Source organism: Oryx dammah, unplaced genomic scaffold, assembly GCF_014754425.2.
Source record: "Oryx dammah isolate SB20612 unplaced genomic scaffold, SCBI_Odam_1.1 HiC_scaffold_28, whole genome shotgun sequence".
In the NCBI taxonomy this organism is placed as follows: domain Eukaryota; kingdom Metazoa; phylum Chordata; class Mammalia; order Artiodactyla; family Bovidae; genus Oryx; species Oryx dammah.
In genome coordinates, this window is record NW_024070212.1 from 64,576,734 (window position 1) to 64,595,471 (window position 18,738).

The 18,738-nt window shown below is 41.2% G+C and overlaps 1 protein-coding gene across 1 annotated transcript in view; it reads right to left on the reverse strand.

Moving 5' to 3' along the window:
- The window catches only part of GIPC2 (GIPC PDZ domain containing family member 2), a 99,544-nt gene that overhangs the window by 44,083 nt on the left and 36,723 nt on the right, over positions 1-18,738 (reverse strand). Inside the window, exon 3 of the mRNA XM_040232482.1 lies at positions 17,381-17,561. Coding sequence (XP_040088416.1) covers positions 17,381-17,561 — 181 coding nt within the window. The remainder of the gene's footprint in view (positions 1-17,380; positions 17,562-18,738) is intronic.

The following is an 18,738-nucleotide window of genomic DNA, read 5'->3' on the forward strand; positions in this document are numbered from 1 at the left end:
CTTTAAAAAACAGTCCACATCAAAAAAAAAATCTTTAAAAAATAAAGGTGATTTTTTTAAAACTGATCATTTAATATGTCCCAGGTACTAGAAATTCTTGCAGCTGGTTGCTCCCAGCTTCAGGGATGGGACACACAAATGGAACCTAATTGATCCTATCACGTGATGGTTTCAGAGATGGACACATGAACAAAGGTGAGTGAGAAAAAAATCTAAGGACTTTTGCTAGAAATTCTGAGATAAGGACACTCTCCTTTTCTGTTCTGTGTGAATAAGGAAGTACATGGTCCCAGCCATTGCTGACCACCATCTTGGGCCACCTTAAGATGACCTATAGATGATAAAGCTGATGCTTCAGGTGGCAGAACAGAAAGGAAGGACAATAAATGGGGTCCTGATCACACTGTATCCGCCCTTACACAGAGCTTTATTGATGCCAGCGTCACTCATGGATGGTTGATTTATAAGATTTCCTTTTCTGCATTAGCCAGTTTGATAAGGTTTTCTACTGTCTCCAAGTGAAAGATACCTCCCAGATACAGAATTGTGTCTGAGCAATGAAGCAATCCTTCTAAAAAGACCTTCCAGGACTTCCCTGGTGGTCCAGTGGCTAAGACTCTGTACTCCCAATGCAGGGGGCCTAGGTTCAGTCCCTGGTTAAGGAACTAGATCCTGTATGCAACAAGTAAAACCCAGCACAGCAAGATAAATAAAATTTTGTAAAAATAAAAAGAACTTTCAATGCCTGAACTTATACAAACAGCACTGTCCATAAACAGCTCCTGTGCTCCCCTCTCTACCTCCACCCCCACCACACACGCACTCTCTCTCTCTCTGAATAATTGACATAATATCTAGCTTTGCCCCAGAATTTAAAAATTTTAACTGTCCATTCCCTTTTTCTATGTGTCCTTCCTCTCCCCAACATTCCTCATATGTCTTTAGAATAGCAATGGGGTTGTTTTTGTTTTGATTCAGCTGGTAGGGTGCTGGTGCAAATAAGAAAGAAAAGGAGATAAGTGCATGCCACATACACAAGGTGGCTATTGGATCAAAGGGCCAGCAACACGTGACCCAACCCTCCGCACCCCACCTTCCCACAAAAAAAAGGCTAAAGAAAGTGACTTAACTGCTCCTTTGATGACATTTAATGGGGTATGACAAGTGTCAGAAGGGAAATACTATGCCAAAAATCATCTTGTTCTTTTAGATAAGATGTTATTTGAGAAAAACTCAACCCTATTTTTCACAACTCCCTGAAATTACAGAATGCATCTCTGGGATAATTTTAATCCAGAGGGGACTGTGTTATTAAAAAAATATTATAAATCTCTAGACTCTAATATTAATACAAAGAATTTTAAAGGATGGCTAAAGTATTTTCATCCTTCTATACTTATTTTATCCATAGGATGATTTTATGGGAATTCAAAAACTGTTCACTTCTATTAGTGGTTTATTACACATCCTTTGACTATGTGGATCACAATAAACTGTGGGAAATTCTGAGAGAGATGGGAATACCAGACCACCTGACCTGCCTCTTGAGAAATCTGTATGCAGGTCAGGAAGCAACAGTTAGAACTGGACATGGAACAACAGACTGGTTTCAGATAGGAAAAGGAGTACGACAAGGCTGTATATTGTCACCCTGCTTATTTAACTTATATGCAGAGTACATCATGAGAAACGCTGGGCTGGAAGAAACACAAGCTGGAATCAAGATTGCCAGGAGAAATATCAATCACCTCAGATATGCAGATGACACCACCCTTATGGCAGAAAGTGAAGAGGAACTAAAAAGCCTCTTGATGAAAGTGAAAGTGGAGAGTGAAAAAGTTGTCTTAAAGCTCAACATTCAGAAAACGAAGATCATGGCATCCGGTCCCATCACTTCATGGGAAATAGATGGGGAAACAGTAGAAACAGTGTCAGACTTTATTTTGGGGGGCTCCAAAATCACTGCAGATGGTGATTGTAGCCATGAAATTAAAAGACGCTTACTCCTTGGAAAAAAGTTATGACCAACCTAGATAGTATATTCAAAAGCAGAGACATTATTTTGCCAACTAAGGTCCGTCTAGTCAAGGCTATGGTTTTTCCAGTGGTCATGTATGGATGTGAGAGTTGGACTGTGAAGAAGGCTGAGTGCCGAAGAATTGATGCTTTTGAACTGTGGTGTTGGAGAAGACTCTTGAGAGTCCCTTGGACTGCAAGGAGATCCAACCAGTCCATTCTGAAGGAGATCAGCCCTGGGTATTCTTTGGAAGGAATGATGCTAAAGCTGAAAGTCCAGTACTTTGGCCACCTCATGCGAAGAGTTGACTCATTGGAAAAGACTCTGAGGCTGGGAGGGATTGGAGGCAGGAGGAGAAGGGGACGACAGAGGATGAGATGGCTGGATGGCATCACAGACTCGATGGACGTGAGTCTGAGTGAACTCCGGGAGTTGGTGATGGACAGGGAAGCCTGGTGTGCTGGGATTCATGGGGTCGCAAAGAGTCAGACACGACTGAGCAACTGAACTGAACTGAACTGACACATATTTTTCCTCCAGCTTTTAAAAAGTTTAGTCATTGCAAAAACAATCCCAGCAATTTAAAAATTCGATACAGTGTAATCTACCACATTTCTAACATGGAACCACTTAAGATAATACTAAAGAAAACTTTCTAAAAATAGTATATAGTTAAAAATTATAAAGCTTCTAAAAGCAAAATAATTCTGTTTCTCTACTTCCTAGACTAGGAATCCTAGTCTTTTTTTTTTAATAACTGTTTTCTGGTTATAAAAGTTAATAGTTTATATTTAAAATGTGAAATATACAAGAAACCTAAAGGAAAAAGTCAGGCTTTCCAGATGGCACTAGTGGTAAAGAATCTGCCTGCCAATGCAGGAGATCGAGATATGGGTTCGATCCCTGGATTGGGACGATTCCCTGGAGTAGGAAGTGGCAACCGACTGCAGTATTCTTGCTTGGAGAATCCCATGGACAGGGGAGCCTAGGAGGCTACAGTCCATGGGGCCGCAAGAGTCGCACGCAACTGAGCACGTAAAAACAATTCATTCAAAACCCACCGTCTGAGTTAACTGTTAACAATTCAATATATATATATACTGCCAGTCACTTTTCTTCTATATTTAAATATAGTTTAAAAAAGGATATTAGTGTACATTGTTTTGTAATTGCCTTTTCACTTAATCTATCAAACATTTTCCCATACATTAACTGTTTATCTGCTTAACTTTTTCTGAAGACACACTCTGACAATTTTGAGTGTAATTTGTCAGATCCATTTCCTATAACTATATGACAACTCCCATTATACAAATACTGTTATTAATAGAATGTGCATTCTTAGAAAAAGAGCAATTTTACCAATGTGACATTACCTTCACACTGTTATACCATATTAAGGAAGACATATCACATATTAGCATCAGTTTTGACCCCTTTGTCTATTGCTATTTTAATGACTAAGCCTACAAACAGCCAAGAACTATTATCTACCTTCTATTTGTGGTTGTCATTAATTCCAAAGGCTCCTTAAATGTTGTAGTTCTAAGAAATCAATCACTGTTTAGGGTAAGTTACTGGGTAATACAGATGACAGAGTTTTTCCTATAATAGAATATAATAATTTTACTTTTCATGGATTAAAAACATGAATACTTAATAAGTTTTCCTTAATGAGAGTTTATAGCTAGAATAGAAAAGACTGAATATTTAGCCTGGGTCTTTATCCAGCTGGGGGCTTCCCTTGTGGCTCAGCTGGTAAAGAATCCACCTGCAATGTGGGAGACCTGGGTTCAATCCCTGGGTTGGGAAGATCCCTTGGAGAAGGGAAAGGCTACCCACTCCAGTATTCTTGCCTGGAGAATTCCATGGACTGTATAGTCCATAGGGTCACAAAGAGTTGGACACAACTGAGTGACTTTCACTTTATCCAGATGAGTCTTTACACGGAAAACACATTTATCAGTTACACCCAGCATTCATCTAACACATCCGCCACACCCCACAAAAGAGAACTTGGTTCCTCATTTTTCTTCTCCCGGAGTATCTTTGTGGTAAAAGCCAAAACCCAGGTCTATCTAGATATAAGAAGGGCAGAATAAACTCTGGGACATAAAGAGATGATTAAGCAGCATGTTCCAGCCACCAAATTTGACCTTAAATCTTTGCCCAAAAATACATGAGAGCATCACTGTCACATAAAATGCAGTGTACCTGAAGTTAAACTTCTCTCCCTTTCTCCCAAACCATTACTACATCCAACTGCCCCATTTCCAAATACCACTTTTATCACAGGCTCTGATAGTAGAAACCTAGGGTCACATTTGTTTCTTCCAAACCCTTGTCTCCTCCCTCTTTTAGCTGAAGAGCATAATCTCACCTCCAACCCCCATTTTTGCCTCTGCAATACTATTCAGTCAAACCTCACTGCTGCCTCCAATCCCAGGCCCTATTATTTCCTCCTGGACTGCGGCAGCAGCCCCTGACATGGCATCTCCTCTAATCAAATACAGCCAACATTCCTCTTCCAGGCTCAGTTCCCCAAAGGATTTCATTATTCCATTCTTTGGTTCTAATATCTCAATGATTCCCTGTTATCCTCTCCGACGAGCTCAGGCTCCCCACATCATTTCCAGACATGGCTGGAAACTTCTTACCATGGCTCGGAGCTGCTTTTGCAGCCTGATTCTCTGTAGTCCCTCCAAGACTAGGCTGTTTTCCACAGGAAGCCTTCCTTCCTTGTCTGTACTTCCCCTGCCATCTTATAAGGCCAAGTTCAACTGTAATTTTTTTCAACAGTCTTCCTCACCTACTAATATCTTTACCCTTTCTTTGTCATTCAGTTGCTAAGGTATGTCCAGCTCTTTGCTCTGAGAGCTCTTAGTTTATTTAGTTCAGTTCAGTCACTCAGTCATGTCCAGCTCTTTGCGATCCCATGGGCTGCAGCACTCCAGGCTTCCCCATGTTTCACTATTTCTCAGAGTTTGCTCAAACTCTTGTCCATTGAGTTGATGGTGCCATCCAACCATCTCATCCTCTGTTGCCGTCTTTCCTTTTGCCTTCAGTCTTTACCTGCATCAGGGTCTTTTCTAATGAGTGGGCTTTTTGCATCAGGTGGCCAAAATATTGGAGCTTCAGCACCAGTCCTTTCAATGAATATTCAGGGTTGATTTTCTTTAGGATTGACTGATTTGATCTCCTTGCAGTCCAAGGGACTCTCAAGAGTCTTCTCCAGCACCACAGTTCAAAAGCATCCATTCTTCGGTGCTCAGTCGTCTTTATGGTCCAACTTACATTCATACATGGCTACTGGAAAAACCATAGCTTTGACTATACAAACCAATGTAAATCTCTGCAGTGGATTTAAATTTTTGCTCCACAATTTTGGAGAAAAGAATATCAGATGGAATCTGACTAGGAGCCCCTCACTTTACAATCTTGGTGAGAAACTGAGTCTTGGTTTTGCTTTGGAGTCTCCCCCTCTCAGGATCCAAAAGGCTGATGTGGTGCTCAGTCCAACACAGATGCTACCCTAAATCTCAAGGTCCAAGTCAATAGGTCCAAGCCCAGGGCACAGACACTCTTTAACCTCAGATTGCAAGGAGACAGCTCTTACAGCTCTAAATTCCCTTTGCAATTCTATCAGGAGTTCTATCACCTCTCATGGGGAGTGGCATGGGAATGAGATGCTGGTAATTTTGGAGTAGTTACAGGAGAAAATGAGCATATGTCCTTCTACTTCGCCATCTTGGAGTTTCACACACTAGCAAAGTAATGCTCAAAATTCTCCAAGCCAGGCTTCAACAGTATGTGAACTGTGAAATTCCAGATGTTCAAGCTGGATTTAGAAAAGGCAAAGGAACCAGAGATCAAACTGCCAACATCCGCTGGGTCATCAAAAAAGCAAGAGAATTCCAGAAAAACATCTACTTCTGCTTTATTGATTATGCCAAAGTCTATGACTGTGTGGATCACAACAAACTGTGGAAAATTCTTAAACAGAAGGGAATATCAGACCACCTTACCTGCCTCCTGAGAAATCTGTATACAGGTCAAGAAGCAACAGTTAGAACTGGACATGGAAAAACAGACTGGTTCCAAATCAAGAAAGGAGTACATCAAGGCTGTATATTGTTACCCTGCTTACTTAACTTATATGCAGAGTACATCATGAGAAATGCTGGGCTAGATGAAGCACAAGCTGGAATCAAGATTGCTGGGAGAACTACAAATAACCTCAGATATGCAAATGACACCACCCTTATGGCAGAAAATAAAGAAGAACTAAAGGGTCTCTTAATGAAAGTGAAAGAGGAGAATGAAAATTTGGCTTAAAATTCAACATTCAGAAAACGAAGATCATGGCATCTGGTCCCATCACTTCATGGCAAATAGATGGGGAAACAATGTAAACAGTGACAGACTTTATTGTGAGGGGCTCCAAAATCACTGCAGATGGTGACTTCAGCCATGAAATTAAAAGATGTTTGCTCCTTGGAAGACAAATTATGACCAACCTAGATAGTATATTAAAAAGCAGAGACATTACTTTGCCAACAAAGGTCAGTCTAGTCAAGGCTATGGTTTTTCCAGTAGTCATGTATGGATGTGAGAGTTGGACTATAAAGAAAGCTGAGCACTGAAGAATTGATGCTTTTGAACTGTGGTGTTGGAGAAGACTCTTGAGAGTTCCTTGGACTGCAAGGAAATCCAACCAGTCCATCCTAAAGGAAATCAGTCCTAAATATTCACTGAAGGACTGATGCTGAAGCTAAAACTCCAATACTTTGGCCACCTGATGTGAAGAACGGACTCATTTGAAAAGACCCTGATGCTGGGAAAAATTGAAGTGGGGAGGAAAAGAGGATGACAGGAGATGGTTGGATGGCATCACTGACTCAATGGACATGAGTTTGAATAAGCTACAGGAGTTGGTGATGGACAAGCAAGCCTGGTGTGCTGCAGTCCCTGGGGTCGCTCAGAGTCGTACAGGACTGAGCGACTTCACTTTCACTTTGCACTTTCATGCATTGGAGAAGGAAATGGCAACCCACTCCAGGGTTCTTGCCTGGAGAATCCCAGGGACGGGGGAGCCTGGTGGGCTGCTGTCTATGGGGTCGCACAGAGTCGGACACGACTGAAGTGACTTAGCAGCAGCAGCAGCCAATGCAGGAGACTCGTATTCAATCACTGAATCGGGAAAATCTCCTGGCGAAGGAAATGGCAACCCACTTGGTATTCTTGCCTGGAAAATTCTATGGACAGAGGAGCCTGGCAGGTCACAAAGAGTTGGACAAGACTGAGTGACTAACACTTTCACTTCACTTCAGACAGACATAGAAGGGAATAAGTAAGTAGTCCAAGATCACATAAGAAGTAAGCAGAGACAGGAATTTAACCCAAGCAGTCTGGCTCAGAATCTATGCTCTTATTCATTATACCATATTGCTTCTAATATGCTCTTATTCTTTACACCGTATTGCTTCAAATGGTAACTATGACTGCTATTGGTAGAACTGCTTGAGTGTTAATGTATTTGCCTCTTTATGTAAACTGCAAGCTCCTTGAGGAGAATAAAAACATGCTGACTCATCCATAACAAGTGTTAGGGAGCTGGCTCTGGAGGCTCGTTGCAGGGTTAGAAGCCTACCTCCCTCCCTCACTGGCCAGCTCTAAAACCTTGGACAGATTGCCTAACCTTTTAGAATGGTTGTAAGGATTAAATTATTTCCAGTTTAGAAAGTACTTAGGAAAGTGAATGGCAGCTATGACAATGACATACTGATATATTTCATTATTTGATATGAGACGTGATTTACCATCTGTCCTTCCAGGATACAGGAGAGGGCCAGAGCTTTCATCAAACACTCGCTAATCACCAACTCACCCACTTTGCTTTCCTTGCTTCATGTGGGCTATTTTGTTGCTAAAATTACTCCTTACTTCCCTGGCAGTCCAGCGGTTAAGACTCCATATTTCCAATGCAGGGGGCACAGATTCAATCTCTGGTCAGGGAACTAGATCCCCCAGGTTGCAACTAAATATCCCACATAATGCAATAAAGATCGAAGATCCCTCACATTGCAACTAAGAGCTGGAGCAGCCAAATAAATAAACAAATAGTTTTCAAAATAAAATAAAATCACTCCTTAAAGAAAGGGCTATATCTTCAAAATAACAGTAATACTAGCAGCTAACTTTTACCAAACACTTCTATGCAGCAGGGACTATTCTATGATTATTGTCATGTGTTTAATCATTTAATCCTCACAACAGCCCAATGTTGTTGATGCTGTGATCTTTATTTTTGTGGAAGGAAACCAAAACACAGAAAGATTAATTCATCCAATGTCATATTAACACACAGCCCAGATGTGGCAGAGTCTGTGGATTTAACTACTTACACTTTGATGTCCCTTTAGTAACATATTCCTTAGTACATATAAAAGTACCAAAAGCACTGTTGCTTGAATAATGTTCACTCGAAATACCATGAATAATAGAAATTATTTTTTAAATGTTTGAAGTGTCTATCTAAAAAGTCATAGAGTTTCCCTTAATAGCAAATAGACTTAGTCCTTGAAAATGAACACATCCGTTAGGCTGAATCACAAAGATGAGGTCTGAGTTTTCCAGCTGTAAATGACTCAAAGGACTCAGACGTACTTCACATACTGAACATCCTATTCTGATGGGCACACAGCACAGAAATGAGGTCTCTAAAAGAAGACAGAGCCCAGAGATCTATAACAAAATCTAACCTCAAAACAAAGACTATCAATGCTTTAGGAGGCAAACATTCTTTCAACTCCCTTTTTGGTTTTCAAAACACTTCACAGAAATATTTCAGACCTCCTTCCACAAACCTCTTTCCATAAAGGGCAACAATAACAAAGTAAAGAAATTCTCCAGGATAAGTGAAGTGGAGACTCATCTAAATAAAACTGAATCAAAGCCTCATAATATTTATTAAAGACCTCATAGGAAAATAAACTAGTTGAGCAACTCTGATCCTAAAGCCAGTTAAATGGAAGAATGAATTTTCATAGCCTTGGGAAACCTAGGTTTATAGGGCAGACTCTGGAGGGTTGAGCTCATTGTGGAGACATGTTCCTTTTCACTGGCAAAAGAGGAAAGGAAGTGAGCTATGCCCTAAAAAAAAAAATTACCACTAGAGACATTCCAGCCGCTACTTGATAAGGACTGGGAAGGCTGCCATCAACTCCTAGCTAGAAGGAAAAAAATTTGGATCTGAAAGCAGCCGACCAGGAGAAACCATGTTAGGTATGAATAAGATTCCCCATTAAATCGCAAGGTTTTAATAAGGGAGTCATTTAAACCAGTTGCTACTGTAATACAAAGTGAGAAATAAATAAATATAAAATAGTGTGTGTGCGTGCGCATGCGCGCGCGTGCATGCACTTAGTCACTCAGTCGTGTCTGACTCTTTGCAACCTCATGGACTGTAGCCCCAGGCTCCTCTGTCCATGGGGATTCTCCCGGAAAGAATACTGGCCTGGGTTGCTATGCCCTCCTCCAGGGGGTCTTCTCAACCCAGGGACTGAACCCAGGTTTCCTGCATTGCAGGCGGATTCTTTACTGTCTGAGACACCAAGGAAACCCAAGAATACTGGAGTGGGTAGCCTATCTCCTCTCTGGGAGATCTTCCCATCCCAGGGATCGAACTGGGGACTCCTGCATTGCAGGCGAATTCTTTACCAGTTGAGCCACCAGGGAAGCCCATATACATTATATCATGACCCATAGATACATACCTAACTGAAGTACACATATATGCATATATGAAAACATTGAAACCAAAACACTTACCCTTACTAGGCACAAAGCACTATGAAATTTCCAATTCTATTCTATTTTGTGTTCTCAACACACTGGTTGAGACCTACTAGCTGAAAATAGTGATTTAAACCAGCAGAGGAGATTCTGAGGGTATGTTTTATAATAACAGCCATTATTCCTCCCTCAGAGCCCCACAGCCAAGTCAGGAAAAATGCCATGGCACATGTGTTCTTGGGACAAGCGACTTGCTCCTGAGTGCTTGGGTAAAGGCCAGCCAGACACTGGTTTCTCCACGTCCAGCCATTCCTCACTGTGCTGCCTCTTCTTTCTAGTCCCTAAATACAGGGTTCCCCCACAGCTCTGATCTTGTCATTTTTCTCTTATTTCTCTGAGTAACTGGATTTTATTTCCATGGCTTCAAATTACTCAGAAATCCCATCTGTAGGTCCCAATTCTAAATGCTCATCTACCTCTTACAGATTGCCAACTGAATTGCCCCACAGATTTCAAACTCTCCAGACTCAAAATTGCACTGTAAGTACAATCTTTTTTCCCTGTCTCCTCACCCAAATCTTTCTTTTCCAGTTTTCCTCCTCTCAAAGAATGGCAACACACAATCCATAAATCTGTGAGTCACAATTTGCGATTTCTTTTCCTATATCTTTATATCCAATGGGTTACCAATTCTACGTTCTTAATATTCAATAGTGATTGGTGCTCCCATGCAGGGGCCCTGGGTTCGATTCCTGGTCAGGGAACTAGACCCCACACGCTACAACTAAAGATCCCACTGCCACAATGAAGATGGAAGATACTGCATTCTTCAACTATGACCTGGTACAAACAAACAAATATTCAGTGGTATGGAGGTAAATGTTTAACAAGCAACCTTCCAAATTAAAAAAAAGTAAGAAGCAGCAGCCCTGACTTGCAGCACTTGCCTATTTCCATGATGTAAACACCCACCCAGGGCCAATTTCAAGCAACCAACTTGATGCCACTGAACATGGAATTGAAACCGATGGGTATGAATGGTTCCAGCATACTACTGTCTATTCCAAGGAACCATTTCTTATCTCCATACCTACTGGTACTGCCTTAATTCGGGATTTCATCTTTCTTCTTCTCAACACTACAGTCTTTATTGATTTCCTGACCTCTAAATCATGCCCTAACCTTCTGACACAGTATCCAAAATACCTATCTAAAATCCAAGTCTCATTAAGGTTCTCCACTGCCTAACCCCCTAGTGGTTCTCCACTGTCCACTCTTTAGCTGCATTCATAAGGCCCTTGATAATTTGGTCACACTGACTCTTGAGCTGCTTCTCTTGCCACACCACCACTAGAACCTCTATTCTAATCACCCCCCAGACATCATATTCTGAGATATACAACACTGCTCTGTGATTCTGCACATTGCTTATTCTAGTCTTACTTCCTAGGACAGCCTTGTCTGATTTGTTCTCTGAGGCAGCCTCTTAAGATTCAGCTCAAATTCCTTCTCCAGGAAGCTTTTCCTAAACTCCTTGGTTGGTTTAATGTATCCCATCTTTAAGACCTCCAGTACCTTCTGTCACTTCTAACATCCTTTATTGAAATTTTTTGTATCTATCTGTTCCTACTAAATATGAGTTTCTTGAAGGCAAGAACTGGTCTTATTTATGGATATACCAATTATGTAGTGTGGTAATGGAACACACAGGAGGCTCTCAATAAACAATGACTATTACCCCAGCAAACTTGTACCCTAAGACCACTGTATGCTAATTACTCAATTATTTGTTAAATGAAAACGTATCAGTATGTTCTTGCCATCTGCCCAGGGCCAAATAACTGCTAAGATACCCTACCTATACCTTCTATACTGTCAGGAAGTCCAAGATCTACTGCCATGGTGAAAGAACTTGCACTACATTTTTTTTTTTTCTTTTTTTGCTTATTGGCCTCTGCACCTGTTTCGCAGCACTACCACAATGAAAAACCACATAGCTTAAACAACAAAAGCTTGTTTTCTTACAGTTATGGAAGCTAGAAGTCCATTGCCAGGGTCACTTTCTTCTGAGGTCTATCTCCTTGGCTTCCATTTGGCTGTCTTTATGTTCACATGGTATTCTCCCTCTATGTGCCTCCATGTCCAAATTTCTTCTTCTTATAAATACACCAGTCATATTGCACCAGGGGCCACTCTGATGACCTCATTTTAACTTAGTCACCTCACTAGAGATCCTATCTCCAAATATAATCACATTCTGAAGTACTGGAGACTAGGACTTCAACATACAATTATTAGGGGAACACAATTCCGTCCATAACAGCCTCCTAGACTGTGAGTGCCTCAAACAGCAGGAGCTATACGTTAAGTCTTCTTTCTTAGTATCTGCCATGCATAGCAGAGTACCTGGAACACAGCAGATTTTCAAATTATTTGTAGGATATATAAATGAAGGATCTTCCAGGAGTGCAGTCCAAATCTATGGAGTGAAGCCCCTTCCAAGTTTGGTGGCCAGCATCAAGAAGAGTTTTAGCCCTTCCCTGAAAGAGAGCTTGATATTGTCATGGTCTCCAGATGGCCCTGTACCAAAGAGCCATTTATACAGAACCCAACACTTAGTGGAATAATAAAATCCTTAAGACTGGACACCCAAAGCCAGTTGACAATATTCTCTTTCTCTCCAGACTCATTCTCTTACGCTCAGACTGAGAGCATCATGCATGGCTAGAATCAAAGTCAAGAGAAAACAAACACTTCTGTACCTAAAAGATGTGTAACAGCTTAAAAAAATGGTTTAAAGGCATGGAAATCTGCCTTTTCCTACCCAAAAAGAAACTTCCTCCCCTTCACTGTTCACCTGTCAGTTAGGTAGCCTGCCTTCTCCACTATCAAGATGGACATATGACCTAATAAATTCCCCCTCCAAGGAATTTGAATCCTAATTGGAGTAACCTAAAGATACATGCTTTGGAGAAGGAAATGGCAACCCACTCCAAAGTTCTTGTCTGGAGAATCCCAGGGACAGGGGAGCCTGGTGGGCTGCCATCTCTGGGGTCGCACAGAGTCAGACATGACTGAAGCGACTTAGCAGCAGCCGCAGCAGCATGAAGGGTTCCTGGTTCATACATCCCTGAAACAGGCTTGGTTCCTACCTTTCCAAGACCTGATTGAACTGTCTTTGTTTCTGAGACCGAACTGACAGTCTCTCCAAAAACTGACATTTCCTAACATTAGAAAGTGCTTATTGTGTAGCTCTCAAAGAATCTGGACACATATATGGACCCCAGAAGTTGGGTGTTGGTAGTGGTGAATGTAAAATATGGAAATAGAGTGGGCAGCAAGGAGTCCCTCATCAATGGTTAAGAAGTTGTGCTCATCATATCAGCCGTGTAAGCACATAGCTGCCAACTACATTATTCCCTCCTGTATTTTGGGACACAGTCCACATGCCTTCCCTGGCTAAATTGTTGGGAAGTTGGTAGGAAAACATCAAGATAACGGAGTGTGTGGCTATTTCTGACAGCTTTTGGTAAAGTCCCAGAAATGACTTAGGTCATCTTAGCTGAACCTATAAAATTCTGCCTTACCTAGACTGGCCCTTTCTCCTGGTAGGAATCCAAGATAACAGAGAGTTAGATAATCATGAAGAATTTTAAATTTGAATCAATCCATCAATGAAAATGCTAGAAAAACACAGACGGGAAGGAAACATAGCAAAAATAAGATTGGGATGGAGAAAACTGGGCCAAGACTGGTCCCCCAAGTACCTCCTGATGTATACTGCCTTCTCGGCAAAGAGCTAAGTGCTAGAAAAAGGTCACAGGATGAGGAACAAATGAATTGCCTTTATCCAAGAGGCAAAAAAGAAAGGTACCAAAATTAAGGGCTCAAAGCTAGGCAGAGAAACAAGTTCTATTCTAAAAGACCCCAGGCTACAGCCCAGAGGCAAAGATCAATCAACAGAATGGAAAATGCATATCAGTTCAGTTCAGTCACTCAGTCATGTCCAACTCTTTGCAACCCCATGAACCGCAGCACACCAGGCCTCCCTGTCCATCACCATCTCCCAGAGTTCACTCAGACTCACGTCCATCGAGTCTGTGATGCCATCCAGCCATCTCATCCTCGGTCATCCCCTTCTCCTCCTGTCCCCAATCCCTCCCAGCATCAGAATCTTTTTCAATGAGTCAACTCTTCGCATGAGGTGGCCAAAGTACTGGAGCTTCAGCTTCAGCATCATTCCTTCCAAAGAAATCCCAGGGCTGATCTCCTTCAGAATGGACTGGTTGAATCTCCTTGCAGTCCAAGGGACTCTCAAGAGTCTTCTCCAACAACACAGTTCAAAAGCATCAATTCTTTGGCACTCAGCTTTCTTCACAGTCCAACTCTCACATCCATACATGACCACAGGAAAAACCATAGCCTTGACTAGTCAAGGCTTAGTCAGCAAAGTAATGTCTCTGCTTTTGAATATACTATCTAGGTTAGTCCTAACTTTTCTTCCAAGGAGTAAGCGTCTTTTAATTTCATGGCTGCAGTCACCATCTGCAGTGATTTTGGAGCCCCCAGAAATAAAGTCTGTCACTGTTTCCACTGTTTCCCCATCTATTTCCCATGAAGTGATGGGACCGGATGCCATGATCTTCGTTTTTTGAATGTTGAGCTTTAAGACAACTTTTTCACTCTCCTCTTTCACTTTCATCAAGAGGCTTTTTAGCTCTTCTTCACTTTCTGCCATAAGGGTGGTGTCATCTGCATATCTGAGGTGATTGATATTTCTCCCGGCAATCTTGATTCCAGCTTGTGTTTCTTCCAGTCCAGCGTTTCTCATGATGTACTCTGCATATAAGTTAAATAAGCAGGGTGACAATATACAGCCTTGTCGTACTCCTTTTCCTATTTGGAACCAGTCTGTTGTTCCATGTCCAGTTCTAACTGTGGCTTCTTGACCGGAAAATGCATATAGACCAGCAGATATAATTCAGGTTAAATTGAGTAAAGCTACCTTTGAAACCTTGGAAAACAAAAACTTGTTACTGCTCTCAAATCAATCTCTAGGTACCTTAACCTTTATCACCAGAATGTGAGCTGCCAAAATAACGTAACCTCATTAGGAAAAACCTATTCATTGTCCTTTTCAAATTTGTCCATGGAATTCACATGAAGCAAAGACCAGGTTCAGCCATTGCAGGCATGTAAGGCAGTGAAGTACACCAACTATCTACACATGTGTCTCAAATATTGAAGGAAAACTCTAATCATGGAGCTGCTGCTGCTAAGTCACTTCAGTTGTATCCAACTCTGTGCGACCCCATAGATGGCAGCCCACCAGGCTCCCCCATCCCTGGGATTCTCCAGGCCAGAACCCTGGAGTGGGTTGCCATTTCCTTCTCCAATGCATGAAAGTGAAAAGTGAAAGTGAAGTCGCTGAGTCATATCTGACTCTTAGCGACCCCATGGACTGCAGCGTACCAGGCTCCTCCATCCACGGGATTTTCCAGGCAAGAGTACTAGAGTGGGGTGCCATTGCCTTCTCTGAATCATGGAGCAGGAATAGCTAAATACAATGACCTCTGTAACATCCAAGACTATTATCAACCTAACATCCAACTTAAGATGTATCAGCAACTCTCTACAAAAAGACACAGGGACTACAAAATTTATATGCAGACAAGGAAAAATAGGAAGAGATTAACTCTGGAAAATAGATTATGTGGTAGAGATAAATGTAGAAAGAAGCTATATTACTTGAATTGTACTAAGAGAAAAACTTAGATTTACAAAGAACCTAAATCAAATACTATTTATCTCAAACTGCCTATGTCCTATTATTCTATATGCTATGATGTCTGGGAAGCTGGTTACTAAACAAAGCCATTTCAAAAGGAGCTGCTAACGTTGTTTACAATAGCCAAGACATGGAAGCAACGTAAATGTCCATCAACAGAGGAATGAATAAAGATGTGGTACATATATACAATGAAATATTACCCAACCATTAAAAAAGAATGAAATAATGTCATTTGCAGCAACATGGATGGACCTAGAAATTGTCACACTTGGTGAAGTAAGTCAGAGAAAGGGAAATATCATATGACATCCCTTATATGTGGAATCTAAAAAGAAATTATACAAATGAAGTTGTTTACAAAACAAAAACAGACTTATAGAACAAAGTTATTGTCAGGGGAAAGGATTGGGGGGAGAAATAGTTAGGGAGTTTGGGATCGACATGTACACAGTGCTATATTTAAACTGGATAGCCAACAAGGACCTACTGTATAGCACAGAGAACTCTGCTCAATGTTATGTGGCAGCCCAGATTCGAGAGGAGTTTAGGGGAGAATAGATACATGTATATGTATGGCTGAGTCCTGTTGCTGTCCACCTGAAACTATCACAACATTGTTAATTGGCTATATTTCAATACAAAATAGAAAGTTTTCTTAAGTGAAAAAAACGAAAAAAGGGAGCTGCTAGATGGAAATCTGAGCACTGGCCCACCTTCCTCTGTGGTAAGTGAGCTCAGATGCTCTAATATACCATGTAGAATCATGGTATCTGCAGCAGTAGTTCCTAGAACGGCCTCTCCAGGAGCAGCAAGGGCATAAGACATCCTTTTCTGACATCTTCTTGGAACTCTGTCTCCCACAAGAAAGGCCACCTATACCACATTTCTATTACATGGCACAGAATCACTTGGAAGCCAGAGGAATTTTTAAATTTCATATGGCTAGGATCTGCCCCTTACTTGTTAAGGGTGGGGAAATATAATTGCCCAGACCTGCCACATTCTCTCATCACTGTCATTAACTGCCCTGAGAAAGCAGACACTGGAAACAAACTATAAGGAATCTTTATTTTGTGTGATAGACGAAAGAACATAAGGTGGGTGGAGTCATGGATGAGTAAGGGCAGGCCTAGGATAATTCTACTGAATATATTTTAACACTGATGAACACTAGGCCATCATTTGGCTCATTAAAATAGTGCTGTGATTCAGGGTAGTGAGAGAGGGAGGCTGGCACATTTTCCTGTAGATGAGATGGCCCTGGGGGTTTGAACAACAGTTGGCACAACAGTTGGCTACAGCCAAGCAAGTACAGAAGCCACACCAAAGCAGAAGCAGTTCCCTACCATCCCACGCTGCCAAGTTCAAAATGCCAGTGGGGGAAAAGTATTGAAGGAAGTCTTTAAAATAGACTAGATAGCTACTTTAAATACCAATTCTATGTGTAACTACAGTCTCTGCTACTGAGGTCCTTGAATGACAGTTACTACTGTTGAGAGAGCTCAGTCAAACATCTCCCTGCTCAGCAAGATGAATCAACGCAGTGTGCTGTTCTTCGAGCTTGGAACAAATTCATAGTCACTAGACATTAGACTTCATAACTCCAAATGCCCTTTTAAGAGAATGTTCTTCTAAGCAATTTTTTTCTCCTTTTATGTTTGTTTTCCTTATAAGTACAGTTGTCTATCATTTCCTATGTTCTTAACTGATATTCAAAAGCACATGACACCATATCACAGTACTCATTTCCCTGAGAAAGATAAGCCAAAATGACTTACCGAAGGCCTTCTTAGGTTCTATTAATGTCAACGTAAAGAGTTCCTCTTTTTTCAGTTCCTTTAACTTCTTAGCAACATCAAAGTGACGCCACCCAACGATATTTTCTCCATTGATAGCTTCAATGTGATCCCCCACACAGATTGTTTTAACTGAGTCAATTATGCTGCCATCTTTAATTCTCTGAAAGAAAATTAAGGGTAATAATAAAAAATAGCAACATGTAACACTACTTTTCCAGCTCTTAAGACATTATGTATAATATATTGGCAAAAACCCATCCATGCAGTTTAATGTTCAGTTAAAGACAGAGAAGACCAAACAACAATGACAGGCATCCTGCTCCCAAACATTCTTTTTTATCATTCAGAATTCAGCTCCATCAGGTCACCAGCTCCTCTAGCAGCTTTTCCTGACAACTACCAGCCCATTCCTCCAAGATTAGACAAGGTGCCTAATCTCATGCCTCTGTAGTACTTTCTGCTACATGTGCTGAGCTCGAAGCTAAGCACTTTACATTCACGATCTCATTTGACAACCTTTATGAGAGTCTCATGTCTTAGATCAGGAAGATCAAGCAACTTGCCAAGTTCAACAGACCACAGTGCAACTTTCCATTTTCTTGTCAGTCTCCACTTTCCCATGGACAGAGGAGCTTGAAGGGTTACAGTCCACAGGCTGGCAAAAGGGTTGGACACGGCTTAGCAACTAAACAACAACAAACGCCACTACTGAGCTGTAATATTCTTGGGGATAGAGATGCTCTTATTCACCATTGCATGCCCCATGCCTAGCACAATACCTACCAAAAATTGTTGTTGAATCTTTTCAACATGAGAACCATTGTTACTGTTGTTGCTCAATCACTAAGGCACATTACATCAGAATAAAGCTTGAGCTTTTTCTATTGACTACATTCTTTAAACTTTAGTTACAAAGGCAAGACAAGAATTAGTACAACCTTAACCAAGAAAATCGATATGTAGTAGATAGGTGTAGTCACCACTGGGGAGCCAATGAGAAGGATTTTCATCTACATATCACTTTTTTATATAGTTCAGGTGAGGAGAACTTAGGACCCAAGTAGAAATGTCAAATTTGTATTTCCTAACTCTATCATAGGTATGTGTGTGTGTGCTAAGTCACTTCAGTCCTGTTGATTCTTTATGACCCTGTGGACTGGAGCCCACCAGGCTCCTCTGTCCATGGGATTCTCCAAGCAAGAATACTGAAGCAGGTTGCCATTCCTGCCTATCACAGGTATGAAAACAATACATCAATAGTGCAGACTTTCAAAATGAGATGTAAAACTCCCTAAGATAATACTAAGAATTTCTGAAAGAATTTTAGGGACAAGAAC